Source organism: Erithacus rubecula (genome assembly GCF_903797595.1).
Source record: "Erithacus rubecula genome assembly, chromosome: 1".
NCBI lineage: Eukaryota > Metazoa > Chordata > Aves > Passeriformes > Muscicapidae > Erithacus > Erithacus rubecula.
Genome location: NC_136658.1, coordinates 64,078,102 through 64,093,194, shown reverse-complemented (window position 1 = coordinate 64,093,194; position 15,093 = coordinate 64,078,102). Strand labels below are relative to the sequence as shown.

General features: G+C 35.2%; 1 protein-coding gene across 1 annotated transcript in view; it reads left to right on the top strand.

Annotated features, from left to right (window-relative positions):
• PCDH17 (protocadherin 17) overlaps window positions 1–11,362 on the top strand; it is an 86,947-nt gene extending 75,585 nt beyond the window's left edge. The window contains 2 exon segments of the mRNA XM_079310373.1: window positions 2,182–2,256; window positions 10,101–11,362. Of these exon segments, the coding sequence (XP_079166499.1) occupies window positions 2,182–2,256; window positions 10,101–10,783 (758 nt within the window). The 3' untranslated portion in view covers window positions 10,784–11,362.
• The last annotated feature ends 3,731 nt before the right edge of the window (window positions 11,363–15,093 follow it).

Genomic DNA, 15,093 nt, shown 5'->3' with positions numbered 1-15,093 from the left:
GCAGTATTGAATCTGTTTACATGTATAATTCTCTTTGCCAAACTGGTTATATTTAGAGAGTCAGATTTGAAAAAGACATCCTTAATTTGCCTTTCTGATTGATCTAATTGGGACACTATCCAGGCAGAAAGTTAAGTAGGATAGCGTTATGAAACTTAAATTGCCAAGAGAATGTGGTCTCTTCATAAAGTGACTCAAGGGTAATCCCATTCTGCAGATCTCTTTCAAAGGTGGTAACAACACACCACCAATCTCCTAATAATTGTAGAAGGGATAATAGTAGAAGGGATCTTCTAATCATGTGATGATGAGTATGTTACTTTGCATGGGGAAGACTATGTGAAATTCTTAAAAATTACTTTCTTTTATAAGAAGGTATTTCTGCATCTGTATGTCCAAGTGAGAGCTCCTTAAGATGTCTAGACAAACTGGAGAGCAGCATCATGAGAAGTGTTCTTCCTCCTATTCTGCCAGATGCATTGTAAACCTTGTGTGAAACCGTCTGCTTACGACATCAACTCTTTGAAGCAGAAGATGATACCCAGTAGGGTTTTCCATCTATCAGTATAAAACCAACTTGGTCTCATTATGGCTGTTAGAGGAGATTTTGAATGTGAATCCAGTCATACTGGCAGGAATATGGAGGAAAATACTGTCTTTTACCAAAGTGGCCTGGTTTTGAATGGTTCAGCATCCACGCAGCCTTTGTAATTATTTTTATGAGACACTGAAAAGGAAAGCAGGTAGCATTTGAAGAGCGCTGCTGCATTGATTTAGTTTTGGACAAAGCCAGGCTCCTACACAGAGGCTGACAGACTTCCATTCAATAGAGTCTACCTACAATTAGGATATAAACAGACATCCAAAGGACACAGAGATTTCTTCAGAAACCTGTCGTGTCTCTCTCTTTAGTGACACCCTCCTCAGTCAATATCTGACTTGTAAACAAGTTGTCATATCCAAATTTGAGGCAAGCTTGCAAAGAGAAAAGCTTGGTACCTTCTAATTAAAGATTTGTACACTGAGATAATTGGCAGCTGGTAAGGAAGGTTCAGTGGTGTAACATATAGCTCATCTCTGATGGCTTGATGGTCTGACAGATGGAGATAGCTCCTTTAAATTATGAAGCTTTTATATTGGTATTTTTAGGAAATGTTAACAGCATGATTATATTTTCATTAATGTTGTCTTTTCTTCCCATTCATTGCTTTTGTTTGTCATAATCACTTATTACCTTTTGTCTCTAACTATACAATCTGTTAATATTTGTATAGGCGAGCTCACAATTGTCCTTGTTAATGACTAGATTATAAGCATTGCCACACTACAATATGCAGCACTTACTAAATGCTGCAAATTAAATATGGAAATCATTGATACTATAATTAAGACTAGCTCACAATAAAGTTAGTAGAAAGAATGTGAATATCATGCAAATTGTGCAAATGATTAGACAAATTCAGTTAGGTTTCAGATTTAAGAGTCATTGCTTTTGTAGATGCTGGTGCTTAAACAATCCCACTGTAGTATCTTTGTCACTGCCTTGATCAAGAGTGATAATGTGCTATATTAAAAATGTGCTTTCTAAAAGATTCATGAGGCTGTTCTCTTCTCTTAAGCACTGCAGTTTAGTTTTCCTTCTTTCTCAGGAAACAGCTTGGGGTTCTACAACAAAGACTTACAGTTTAAAACTACCAGTTTGACATATTGCTGAAGTTTCCCTGTACCCTCTCAGTTAAGTCCAGGGCTGGCACAGCTAACCCTTGTATATTTGCTACCTGCAGCCCTTTTCTAGGAGACTTTCTTATGTGGAATGGGGAAGAGACCAAAATTTCTATTTCATGGCTGTTGTATGGTCTTTACACTGCAAATTAGAGCCAGGGCCAGTCAACTTATAGGCAAAGACTGGAAATCAAGACTGGGTATCCATTTTCTTATTCCTCCTCTTTTAGGAAGAAACAAGACATACTTTTTGCTAGTTAGACATTTTCGGTTCACTGCCAACTATAAAATTGTGTGTTTGAACCACTGAAAAAAGTAGTGAAAAAATTCAAGGTCTGTGAGCTGTGTCTGGGCCACAGGTAGAAGCTGTTTTTCTGCTGCAGAAGTTTTGACATTGTTGTGAATTTTGGAAGCAGAGCCTATCCCTGTCTGTGACTCACAGGTCTGATTTGCCTCCAGAACAGCAAAGCAGAGGCCAAAGACCCATTGTTGGGATCTGTGGACCAGCCCGCTGTGAGGATGGAAAATTTTCAGGTAACACAAATATTTTCTTTCTCTTATATTGTTTTTAAATAAAAATATGTGATTGACATTAAATTATAAGCATTTGATTAGAGCATGCTTCTATAAGAAATGTTTTAATTTTCCATAGTGTTGCCTGTAATCCTGAAATATTCCTCCAATATTTATTGTCTGGGACAAATGTGAACTAGAATTAAATCCACAGGCCATCATGTTTTTATGGCTTTTGAAGTATTTTATGTCATAACAATAGAAAATATATATTGTCTTTATCCCGTGTCCACAAAACAAGCAAACAAAACCAACTAAACAAAAACCCAACACCACCTGTGGGAAACTGTGTAAGGATTACAGACCTCAAAAACCTGTATTTATAATAACAGGAGAAAAACATGAGATCAAAGAGGTTTAAAAATGTGGCAGTCCACTCTCATTTTACTGCCAGGCATTTTGCTAATCTGAGCTATATAATTGCTTTGCCTGACTGAAAGGAGCCTTTAAACAGACAAGGCAATATAAATACTCAGATAGGAGACAGCAAGAGAAGTATAGAAGTATTTGTTTATCTCTGCTCATTTATGTCAAAATCAATTGTAATTAAACTGAAATCCAACCACAGAGGTAGTGCTTTAGCTGATTGTTCTCAATAGAAATGTCATATAGACCCGGTGTTTAGGACATGCCAAAGCACACATTATTCGTTTCCTGTAATAAATATCTACTTATAGCTTTTCCAGTTCTTTAGTAAAGCCAAATGCCTGTCTCAAAGTAAAAAAAAAAAAAAAAAAAAAAAAAAGGAAAAAAGGTGACTCACCATTTCATGCAAGTTCTGTGAGGTTTTATGGTCATATTTTAGGAATTACTGAAGTTCTGAAAAGCAGAGTTAATTACATTTTCTGTTAGATACTATGTGGCATTTATTGTCCATCTGCTTACACATATGTACAGAAAATACAGATCTTTCATATCTATTTAAGGTATTAAAATATGAAGCATAATATTATTTCATTAGTCTAAAACAAGTACTGGTGTTGGCGGAGGTTTTTTAAATAAAATCATAGAATGATTTGAATTGGGAGGGATCTTAAAGATCATCTAATTCCAATCATCCTGTCATGGGCAGGGACACCTGCCATTAAACAGGCTGCTCAAAGCCCCATCCAGCCTGGCCTTGGACACTTCTAGGAATGGGACAGCCTGTTCCAGTGCCTCACCACCCTCAGAGTAAAGAATACTGAGTTTGTGCTTAGCCCAGAGAAATACAAACTGCAGAGAATTTTACACTTTGTTTCATATAAATATTTTCAGTAATGAACACGAATTCACAACATCAAGGGTGAATGGACTCAAACTCCTTCATGTCAGTGTGAACTCCATGTATGCATTCATAGACAGATCTTTGTAATGTGAAAAAGGGTCATCAAAGATGTGATTTACTATTCTCTGTAATGCAATGGAGAATAGAGCATTTCAAGAGTGAAGATATTGTGAAACTGCCTGCTTTCCAAAAGAAGGCAGCGTATGCTTTGAAATGGATACTCTGATTTATTTTTTATTTGGACCTGTTAGCTGATAGTCATTCCAGTCAATGGAATCAACCTACGAGGCATCCCTGACAATTAAATCTTATTGTATCTTCCACAATTATAGAATGGAATTTGAAAAATAGTTAGCTAAAGGTGTTCATGCAATAGTAAAAACTAGACTTCCTCAGTTGAAAGAGTAAAAAGGATAACTGAAAGATAGACTTTCCTAGGACAATTAAAAATAACAAAAGTTACTGGTATTTAAATATATTTAGTTTTATTCATGTACTTACCTAGTCATATTCTTATTTAGTCTTTATCAATGAACAAATGGTAATAAAAAGCTACATTTTTAAATATTTTGTGAGTAAAAAGTTCTTAAGAAAGAATGTGCTTGAATGACTATCCATTCAAATCTTATAAATTATAATGATCTGAACTCTGTCTGCTTTGTTTAAATCTAGATAAAATTTGACAAAATAATTTACAGGTTTTATGAGAAATAGGATGGCTTAGATCTAACTGTAGGTCTAAGTCTATGCCTATTTATATATCCAGGCCTGTGTAAATATGCATAAATTCATTTATTTACACAAATATGTATATATAAAAGCTTATGTTTATATGTGTTTGTAGATGTATTTATAGTCTGATTTCCCATATGTGGGAATCTGGACATTTAGTATTAAATTGTATGGAGTACTTCAATACAGAATATAAGTGTATCCTATAAGTAGAGTACATAAATATTTCTTGGAAATTTTTGCAGGCTGATGTTTACCTTCCATTTGTTTTTCTGCTTTTTTGTATGTATGTATAATTTAAATAATTAGGAACCAGTAAAATTACAGAAAACATTGCATTTATTGACTTGATTTTTCCTCCAAGTCACTGTTAAAAAAAAAGAAAATTATTGAGCTTCTTCTTTGTTATCATTATGCAAATTTCATATAATTAGCGAGTAAAAATAAGATATCCATTTTAGCCATTGAAAGAGCCAGCTATCTAAAGCATTAATTAATTAACTTCATTGTGCAATATATTTAGAGTAAAATCAGTACTCATAATTAATACTGTTCACAATATTTATAAAGAAAGTGTAGGAAATTGTAGATATAATAATAAAAAAATCTTTTTCTTTTAGCTTGCTGTGGAAGGCAGATGTTAAATATAACTCCTCTGATAATAGGATAAAATATGTAAGATATGTCTTCTGCTGCTCCAAAATACATACCTTGCATTACATTTTATATGTTGCCAATTAACTTTCATCCTACTCCATCTTTAAATTTCCATCCAGAATACATTTCCTATCTAGGCGACTGTTGTTTACAGATTTCTTGTTTCCTTTTCTTTCTGCGACTGATAATTTAGCAGTTCTATTTTAGTGTATGTTCTCCCCTAAGTGCATAAAGCACTTCTGACTGTTTACCCTTAAAGCTCCAGAGAATTAGGAAAACCTCTAGACTGCTTCTGTTTATTGTACACACATGCACTGTTAAGGGTTTATTTTCAACAGGAGGGAGACAAGTACAGAGATAAAGACCGATGGTGCATATCACTCTGCCAGCACATCTTGCTGTACAGCACAGCATACAACCTATTTTACATATAGATATTTATATATTTACCTTTAAATTGATTCTACTTTTTCATATGTACTAATTTGGCCCTTGGTGGTGATAGTTCACTTTCTGCTACTAGTACAAAAATCCCTGTTTGATTTTCTTCACCGTGTGCTAGCAGTAGCAGTCAAAATTACAGGCCAATGGTGAGACAAGCATCTTATAATGTATGATAATCAATACTCAAAATCCATTCCCTATGATGTGACATAAAAGAGTGAAATGAAAAGAAAGTGATTCTCAGGGCTAGTGCAACAAAGCCCATGCAATGCAGGTGGGTTTCAATTCAAGGTAATTCCGTGGGGTTTTTTGTTGTTTTTTGGCTTCATATTTAGTTCAGTCACTGCTGCCGTGTCCAGGGAGCAGAAATGGAAAATTAGTCAATACAGTGAATAGGAATGGAAGTATAAAAATGGGTTTAACAAATACAAGAAATGAGAAGAGGAAAGAAGATAGAGCATGAAATATATTCATAACATATATGTGCTATATGATATGTCTCTTTTACTTACAGATTTCCAGTAAACTTTGTATTTTTGTTGGCAGTAACGAATAATCTAAACACTGTGTAAGGCCCCTCCTCTTAGCAGTGTATGTGTATGCACATGTGTGAAAGCTAAAAATATAAATCTTCAAACATAACTTGGTTGTAATAAATTAACCTAATGAGTGTTGAAAATCTCAAAACATAGTTTTTGGCGCAGTACTGAAAAAGTTTACAGTACTTATTTCCAGTGACTGAGAACTTCTCTGATCTTTACTTTTCATCTGAGCCTTGTTTGTTTCAACCTTGGTTCAGGGAATATTTATTTTTTTTAAAGAAATAGTTCGGTCAAGTTTTAGAAAAGGAGTCAGTGTCAAAATAGAATTTTCTATTTCTATATTTCTTATATATATATATATATATATATATATATGTATGTATGTATGTGTGTGTGTGTGTGTTGTCAATGTACATAGCAGGGAATTATATATATAATGTTTTTTAAGATAATATAGTTAAAACCTGAAAGACAGAAAGTGTTTTCCTTCTACAGATGGCATTTTTGTGGTATAATGAAATAGACTGTGATGTTTGGGAAGAGGGATCTTACTTTGATAGAGTAATTGAAAAGAGAGCAGCAGAGAAAAGTACTGGTCCATTGATTGTGCAATTCTGAGCATTTTATGGTAGCTAACATGCATCAGGGTTTTATTTTTGTCTTTTGTTATAAAGCAACAAAATTGTTTACAAATATCCATACAAAAGATAGTTAAGCCTATAAAAGAGTTAGTTGGAAAGCCGATTATTTGTTTAGGTAATATTTTAAAAGTACCAGAAAGCTTTTATTCAGAACTGCCATGAATTCCATATAAGAGAAAAATAACTTGAGATATTTTTAGGGAAAATCTTGAAGAAAGCATCTATTTCTCCTATTTCTATAAGTCCACCTCTATAGTTAGAGGCTGAGCTTGCCACAAATCTACTCTGAAGGATCAGAAAGAAGAGGGTGTTTTTAAAAATGTATTGATTTGGTTTGTTTCATGGAGTTTTATGTTTCTGGGTGGGGTTTTTTTTGGAGGAGGAGGTGGTTTGGTTGTTTGGGGATTTTTTTTTTTTTTTTTCAAGAGGGAATGAGAGAGAGAGATAAAGAGAGAGGGAGTAGCAGTTTCCCTTGGATGTTTTAAAGCAGCAGCTGTTTGATGCTGTAGAAGCTCTGGAAAACTAGATATGGAGAACTTTAGTGGAGGTGAACTAATGGGTAGAATGAGGTGTATAGCTATGTTCTTCATTTGTACAGCTCCCATTTCATTAAGCAATTGGCACACACATGTTGTCTCTGCGGTTATGCATACCAATGCCATCTCACTCAAGTGAAGTATCGTCAAACACAACAAACTTAAACTTCCTTAGAATCTTTTCAGTTCTGCCACTTTGTTACAGTCCTAAGGCTGGTATTATTTTACTCCTGCTTTTCATCATGATAATTTTAGTTTTTATTGAATACTGAAACCACTGTGTGGATTTTCTTGGAGATCATAGAATCATTGAATAGTTTGGGTCAGAAAGGACTTAGAAATATCTCTCGTCCATCACTAGATCAGGTTGCTCAAGGTCCTGTCCAACCTGACTTCAAAACCTTCCAGTGATGGGACATCCACAATTTCTCTGGGAAATCTGTTCCAGTGTCTCACTACTCTCATATCCAAGAGCTTCTTCCTCATGTACAATATAAATCTTCTTTCTTTCAGTTTATACAGCCCAATACACAATTGGCTGTCTGGAGTGTGGTCACACAATGCTGGATCATGTCCAACCTTCCTCCACCAGTACCCCAATCTTTCTCTGCTCTCAATCTGTCCATGCCCCATTCTGTATTCATACTTGAGTTCTCCAACCCAGGTGCAGGACCTTGCACTTGGACTTGCTGAACTTCATGATGCTCACATGGCCCCCACCTCTCAAGCCTGTCACAGTTCCCCTGGATGGCATTCCTTCCCTCTAGCAAAACAGATGCATGACTCAGCTTGTTGTGATCCTAAGGTACACACAGTTAGTTCCATTGTCTGTCTCATTTATGCAGATAATAAGTAATGTTGGTCCCAGTGTGGATTCTGGAGTGACATCTCTCACTATGGTTTCCACTTGGACATTGAGCCATTAACCACTACTGTGTGCATGTGACCATCCAGTCACTACCTTATTGATTTGACTGTACATCATCAAATCCATCAATCTCCAATTTAGCACCAAGAATATTGTGGCCTTATCAATATTTGACCATAGCAAAGGCCTTACAAAAGACTTTGCCTTGTCCACTGATGCATTCACTCCATTGTAGAAAACCATCGGATTATTCAACACAATCTGTCCTCAATGAAATCTTCTTATCTGTGTCTAATCACCTCCCCATTTTCCATATGTTTTGATACGTCTTCCAGGAAGATTTGTTCCATAACTTTACCAGGTACACAGCTGAGGCTGACTCACCTCTATGAATTTTATTTTTAAAGCCTTTATGTTACATCCTTTTCCTCAACAATCACTTTGTTTTGCTGTCCCTGTACCTAATTCTGTCTTGCTTTTGGTATTTTTTCAGGGTTTACACCAGACTTAGATTTTATAGTCTTCAAGGAAGGGAGCATATATACAGAATGACACTTTTTCACACAATTGTATCATTAGCAAGTATCAGTTCTGAGCAAATTTTCCCAGTTTAAGATCACTGTGACATAGTACAATTTTAGTTTAATTTAAGTCCTAGTTATTCATATCTTTTCAGAAATGTGAAAAACTGTTTACATTCTTGGATTCCCATAGAACACCTTTGGTGTTTCTTTTCTCATGTTTCTGCAGTGCAATCGTCCATTAATCAGGTGGTGACATAAGATTACTAGGAATTTATTTTCATATTTAGAAAGATGATGATTGCTTAAATTCTCCCTTTCTTTGGGTCAACACGTTTGTTCTGCTTTTCTGGAGACTTGTTCTCATGTCTCTGTATGTGTGTTTCAGCCTTATATTTAAAGGTATTCTAACAAGTTTTTTCGTCTGACTGGAATTCCATTTATTTTTAAATACTAAATTAATTTTAAAAATTGAGTATTGAACCCATCTGCCCATTTTTTAAAGAGAAATTATTAATGGTTAAAGTTCAATGTATAGTTAACTGAAACCTAGAGATGATAAAAGGATTTATCCTCTTTATTATTTTTCTAATTTCTGATACTTTGGTTAGAGTTATAAGTACAATTATAAGATAGTAAATATTGACCCAAATGTAACCTATTTAATATAAATGACACACAAGCCAAGGGTTTCAAAACAGAAAGTTTTCTTCAAATCGTAGAACAGAAAGTACCAAAACTTACGTTCTAAAAGTGTAGCAAAAGAATCTCATTTAACTATATTCTTTGAAAGAAATAAGGATATAGAAATCCTATCTGAAAACATCATCTGTTCAAATAGTGTGTCACCATTTGTCATTCTTCCAAACTGTATGCATTGAGTAAATCCATTTTCACTTAGTTGCACCAAAACAAAAAAGGGGAAAACTGATTACATGATCCATACTCATGTCTAATAAAATTGCAATATGCACTTTTTGACAAGCTTATATTTAATGCATACTGATGGAAGAGTCTAGTTCTCTGTTCTCAGCAGGAAAAGTAGGCTTTTAAGAAAACCTTTTTATTTTGTGACTGTCACACAACATAACAATTACAAATGAAATAGAGGTGACAAAAAAAGAAAAACCAGCTTGCTGATTTTTATGAAGTGTTTGTATTTCCAGAAAGGCAGTCACTGCTCAGTTATTTGATTTGAAAAATTAATCCTTATAATTCCTTTTGAGTTCCCTAAGTACTGTTCACTCTTTTTTAGTATGAGTTTTACAGAACAAAGCCTAAAAGATTTCTGCAGCAGATTAGTTTACAGATGAAGCTCAATTCCACTGAGAATGAGTCTCTAATGACCCCTTTATACTTCCGTTGGGCTGTGTGAATGCTTTAATATGTGGAGAACAGAGTTAAATAAATCTATTGTCTCAACTAACAGGTTTATGCAAACCTTCTGAAATATTTTAATTATAGCTTCTTCTTTTTCTCCTTAATTAAGAAACCAGATGTCAAGTAAGCCCATCATGTGATGATCATAGCCTATCCATTAGCCTAAATAAATCCACTTATAATTAGAGGTTTTTTCTTTTTCTCCTTTGTTTTGCAGAACAAGAAGAATGTGTTAACTGCACAGATGAATGCAGAGTGCTTGGTCATTCTGACAGGTGTTGGATGCCACAGTTCCCTGCAGCCAGTCAGGCTGAGAATGCAGATTATCGCACAAATGTCTTTGTACCCACAGTTGAAGCTAACGTTGAGACTGAGACATATGAAACTGTGAATCCCACTGGGAAAAAGACTTTTTGTACATTTGGGAAAGACAAGAGAGAGCACACTATTCTCATTGCCAATGTTAAACCTTACTTAAAAGCCAAACGTGCCCTGAGTCCTCTGCTTCAGGAGGTTCCCTCAGCATCGAGCAGCCCAACCAAGACATGCATCGAGCCTTGCACCTCAACAAAAGGACCACTGGATGGTTGTGAAGTGAAATCAGGAGCCTTGGCTGAACCAAGCAGCCAGTACTTGTCAACTGACAGTCAGTATCTATCGCCCAGTAAACAGTCAAAGGACGCTTCCTTCATTGCATCAGATCCGATGGCTAGGGCCTTTGCAGACGTGCATTCCCGAGTGAGCCGAGACTCGAGCGAGATGGACTCTGTTCTGGAGCAGTTAGACCGCTCCGCCCGGGATCTAGGCAGGGAGTCCGTGGATGCCGAGGAGGTCGTGAGAGAAATAGACAAGCTCTTGCAGGACTGTCGGGGAAGCGACCCTGTGGCCATCAGAAAGTGAGGGGGAAAATAAGGACAGGCTGGCAGTTGCATTTCCTCTTCTGCTGATTGAAAGTAAATAAATAAATAAATTTCCTGGTTGTAACAGAATTACAGGAATGAAGGAAGACCAATGCTGCTTTAAGGCTTTTAGTGAACATCTGAAGTGCCCACAAGTATGTTCTTTTCACTGCTCTTTCTTTTTGACAGATAACACTGGTTTCATTTTGACCAAACTTTCATTAGGACAGAGTCAAGTACACCAAGAACAAAATGAAAGAAGGAAAGACAGTGCCATTTTGACAATCTGATAGGAAGGTATGAGAAAGATGGAATGGAAATACGTCTGATACTTTAAGACTGTCCTCAATAGCTGATGCTGACTTTACTGTTTACGTACAAACCCCAAGAAAAACAGGGTTTAATAATGCTGATCTGTGGTGAATTTCCAGCAGCCACCACAGGCTTCTACTGAAAGTCCTATAAAGAGTTCTTGTAGTAGTCCAAGTGACGCCAAACATTAACATTCATTTGTGGTAACCATTTATGTACAAAGTTATCTGCCACAAATATGAAAAAAGAAAAAAAAAAAAAAAAAAAAAAAAAAAAAAAAAAAAAAAAAAAGAACCATTCCAGATCATTATTCAAGAAAGCATATCCTCATCATTAATGAAACACGACATATCATACTAAGGTTAAATGTAAAATGATATAGACCATCTTGTCCTGCACACACATAAACTAATTCACTTGATAAAATTTAAAAAAAAAAAAGATTTTAATATCTATTTAGCATTTTAGTGTCCAACAAAGCTATAAATAGTTAGCGATGAGTTAAAAAAAAAAAAGCAAAGGAAGTTAAATAAAGTTTGGGGGGAAAAAAGAGTTACCTTAAGGGTAATACAGAAAATAAATTAACATTATTAACACTTTTTTATTCATTTGTGGACACTAAAATAGCTCAGGAAAGTGAAAATGTCAGACATCCACAAAAATCACATGGTCATTTAAATGTGCAAATGTAAGAAGATTCAGTGTGTTTACATCAAATGACATATTTTTATTGATTTATTGCAGATTCAGTGCATATGAGCCAAATTGTTGAGTGTATAAGAGCTATATTGTGTATTTTATTAAATTAATATATAGTTGTGTTGCAAAAATATTTGGGCTTATATTGTAAATGGCAAGTGTTGCCTCAGTAGCTGTCGAACTCTATGAGTTTTGTTTTTTCCTGCTTCCTTTTCCCCATGGAATATGGGAAGCAGCGCCTCAGAGCAAAGTCTCTTGTTTAATGTATGGTCTACGAAGTACTGCAGTACATAATCTGTTCAAAATATGTTTGAGTGAGCTGATGGAGCTAACTGAACAGCCTACAAATACATCCATCAGTCATGGTTATGTGCAAGTCCTTGTAGAAACTTCTATTGCAAACTCATGTTTAAAAACAAAAATTATACTCAAACCAACATCTGGAACCTCCTTGGGTTTTGGTTTTTTTCCCCCCCAACACATTCAGCCAGCCTGTTCAAGGTAGGACATTTGATTGAATTCTTCAACCACCATTTTAAAAGTTTGGTATTAAATTTATAGAACTGAAAAATATGTCACTGCCAGTGTGGCATGAGCAGTATTTTATCTGATTCTTCAGAATGTGCAATAGCTTACTGCAGTTCTAGATAAATACTGCTTGTTCTGGGGAGTGCTTTTAGTCAGGTTTTCACTTGATCTGAATAATATTTGCAGAATAACTTAGAATAACTTCTGATATAGTTTCTACTTTTTATTATTGTTTCCTAAGAGTGTTTTTATTGCATTTGAAAAATTCGAAATTACTTTCAGATGAAACTTAGAAAAAAACAAATGAACTTCCATAGTACAAGAAGAAGCAGAAGAATAAAATGTTTAGCTCAGAATTTGTCCCTTATATACTTCAGATACTCTGCTGCAAATGCCAATATGGCACATTTTTTAAAAACTGTATATTTGGTTTCTTAAATTTAAATTTATAAAAGGGGTTGGCAATTTGAAATACCACAAGCCATAGTTTTTTATCAGTTCAAGAAAAATAGTTGACCCAACATCCTATATTGGTTTTGGAATTGGATTTAAATGGTTATTTTAGCTAGTCAGTCCTACAATGAATTGTCTCTGGGAGACACCAATTCTCAAAATGTGCTTTTAGCACCTATTAAAAAATATCTACAATTTCATGCAAAAGGAAGGATCTTGTACATGTCTTATCAAGCTACTCTCCATGTTTTGGACAATTTATGTATCTAAAACGTGGTGTTGTCTGTGTTATATAATTTTTTTTTATTTTTTTTTTCGGCCAGGAGACCCAAGATTGGTTTTGCTTGATAGCTTGATAGCTTGAAATTCCATAGTGGAGAGGATTCTTATTGTTTGATCAGTCTTTTCTACGTATTTCTGTGGTGCCCATCACTTCAGTGTCTGTGCACCAAGTCTTTAGCTCTGCCAGTGAGATCCATTATTCAGCAAAATCTAAGCCAGTATGTAAAGTGATGGAGATTTGTGTATTTTATAAATGATTTTAACACTGAGTAACCAATTGTACAATTCATTGTATGTTTCTGAAGACATAAAACCACAACATTCTGAGAAAGGGCTGTGCCAATGTAAGAGGAATTTACCTTAAGGCTCTCTGTCACTAGTGATTTACTAGCTTTAGCTGTTTAACACATTATCTGTATTTAGTAGTGATTATTTATTTATCACTCTGATGTAATTCAGAATTCATGACTCACAGCTTTATAGAAGAGTTTAGGAAATTTTGCTTTTATTTAATTTGTCTTTCAACTGCCTTGTAGAGTTCTGGCAGACTCCTCCCAGTATATGGTTATCCCAGGTTAAAAAATGTATTTCACAATTTAAAATGGATACATAATGAACTAATAAACCAGCAGAGCTTATACAATGTGAGTTTTGCTTGCTGGTTCAATCAAAATTAACGTGATTGTGTGTGAAGGACGTACTGCACACAAAAGAATTTAAAGTGTTTTTTCTCCATGGTATCTCTACTATCACCACTGGAGAAAGAGGCAGCAATGAAAGATAAAGTTTATGAGTTATTTCTCTCATTTTTTACACTCATGCTTTATAAGGTTGAAAGGAAATATCTGTCGCAAGATTATAAAAGGAAAGTTGGAATTAAGGGAGGCAAGTAGAGCAACTAATAAATTTGTACTGTACACTGTGAATAGCAAATAAGGCATTCTGTATCTTTTTTTAATTTAAAAAAGCCAGCAACTGGGAGTTCCTTATACAATTGGCCAATCAAATCAGAACTCAAAATCAGACCTTTCTTTTTCCCTTTTTTTTTTTTTTTTTTTTTAATTAATTGGCATATTTATGAGGAAACAGATTCTCCTGAACTGTGATTTACCACTTAAGAATAGAGGTTTCCCAATCTAAGTTACCCCTAGAAGTCAAGCTTTGTTCATAGTGGAACAAGAGTCACAATTCAAACAAGCTTTCATGTTGCTTGCTGTCAAATGAAAGGGAAATTGCTGAGGTCAAGGAGGAGTCTGAAGCCTTGCATAACATACAGCCACTCATTATTGTTTAATTGCTTTCTTTTGACATCAGGCAGCAGTTATTATTGCATTAATTTAAATGGGAGTTTTGGCTATCAAGATTTGTTGACTTGAAGTGTAATTGAATGAAATCTGATTAAGGTTTTGACTTCTCTGGCCCAATTGTGATACAGGTTGGCATGATACAGGTTGGCATTCTCATTTATCAGCCCCTGTCTCCCCATATGGCTCAAAGTTGCACCAATGACTGGTGAATGACACAAGAAACCAAACAAAAGCAGCATACATTGTATGGATTTTCTCAACCGCTATTGTTTAATGGCTGTGTTTAATGTGACCTATCTGGAAAATGAGGACTACGAATAAAAAGCGATTACTAATAGTGGCGTTGCCTGCTTTTGCATTCATTAACACAGAAGAAATGTGTTAAACACTGCATACCACAGGGAGCCTGATGGTAATTACTTTGGAAAAGCAACTTGTGGCAATGCGGCTGTTACAGCTAGTTATCAGTTTGCCAAAAAAATGACAGTTCCTGCTTCATTTATTAGAAATGTGTAACCGTTTTCTCTCAACAGGAAAGTGAAGAAGAGTTTTCATCAAGCTGGGTAGGTTTATCTTTTAAGCAGCTGATGCACTGAATCCCTACAGGCTGTTATTTACTCATAGAAACATGGAGCTGAATAAAGGATATTTTGGTTTAGGACACTGGTGTGAGTTCACCAGAGCCATTATAAATGGGGTGGGGTGGTAAGTTCTTAAAGACTGTCAGCCT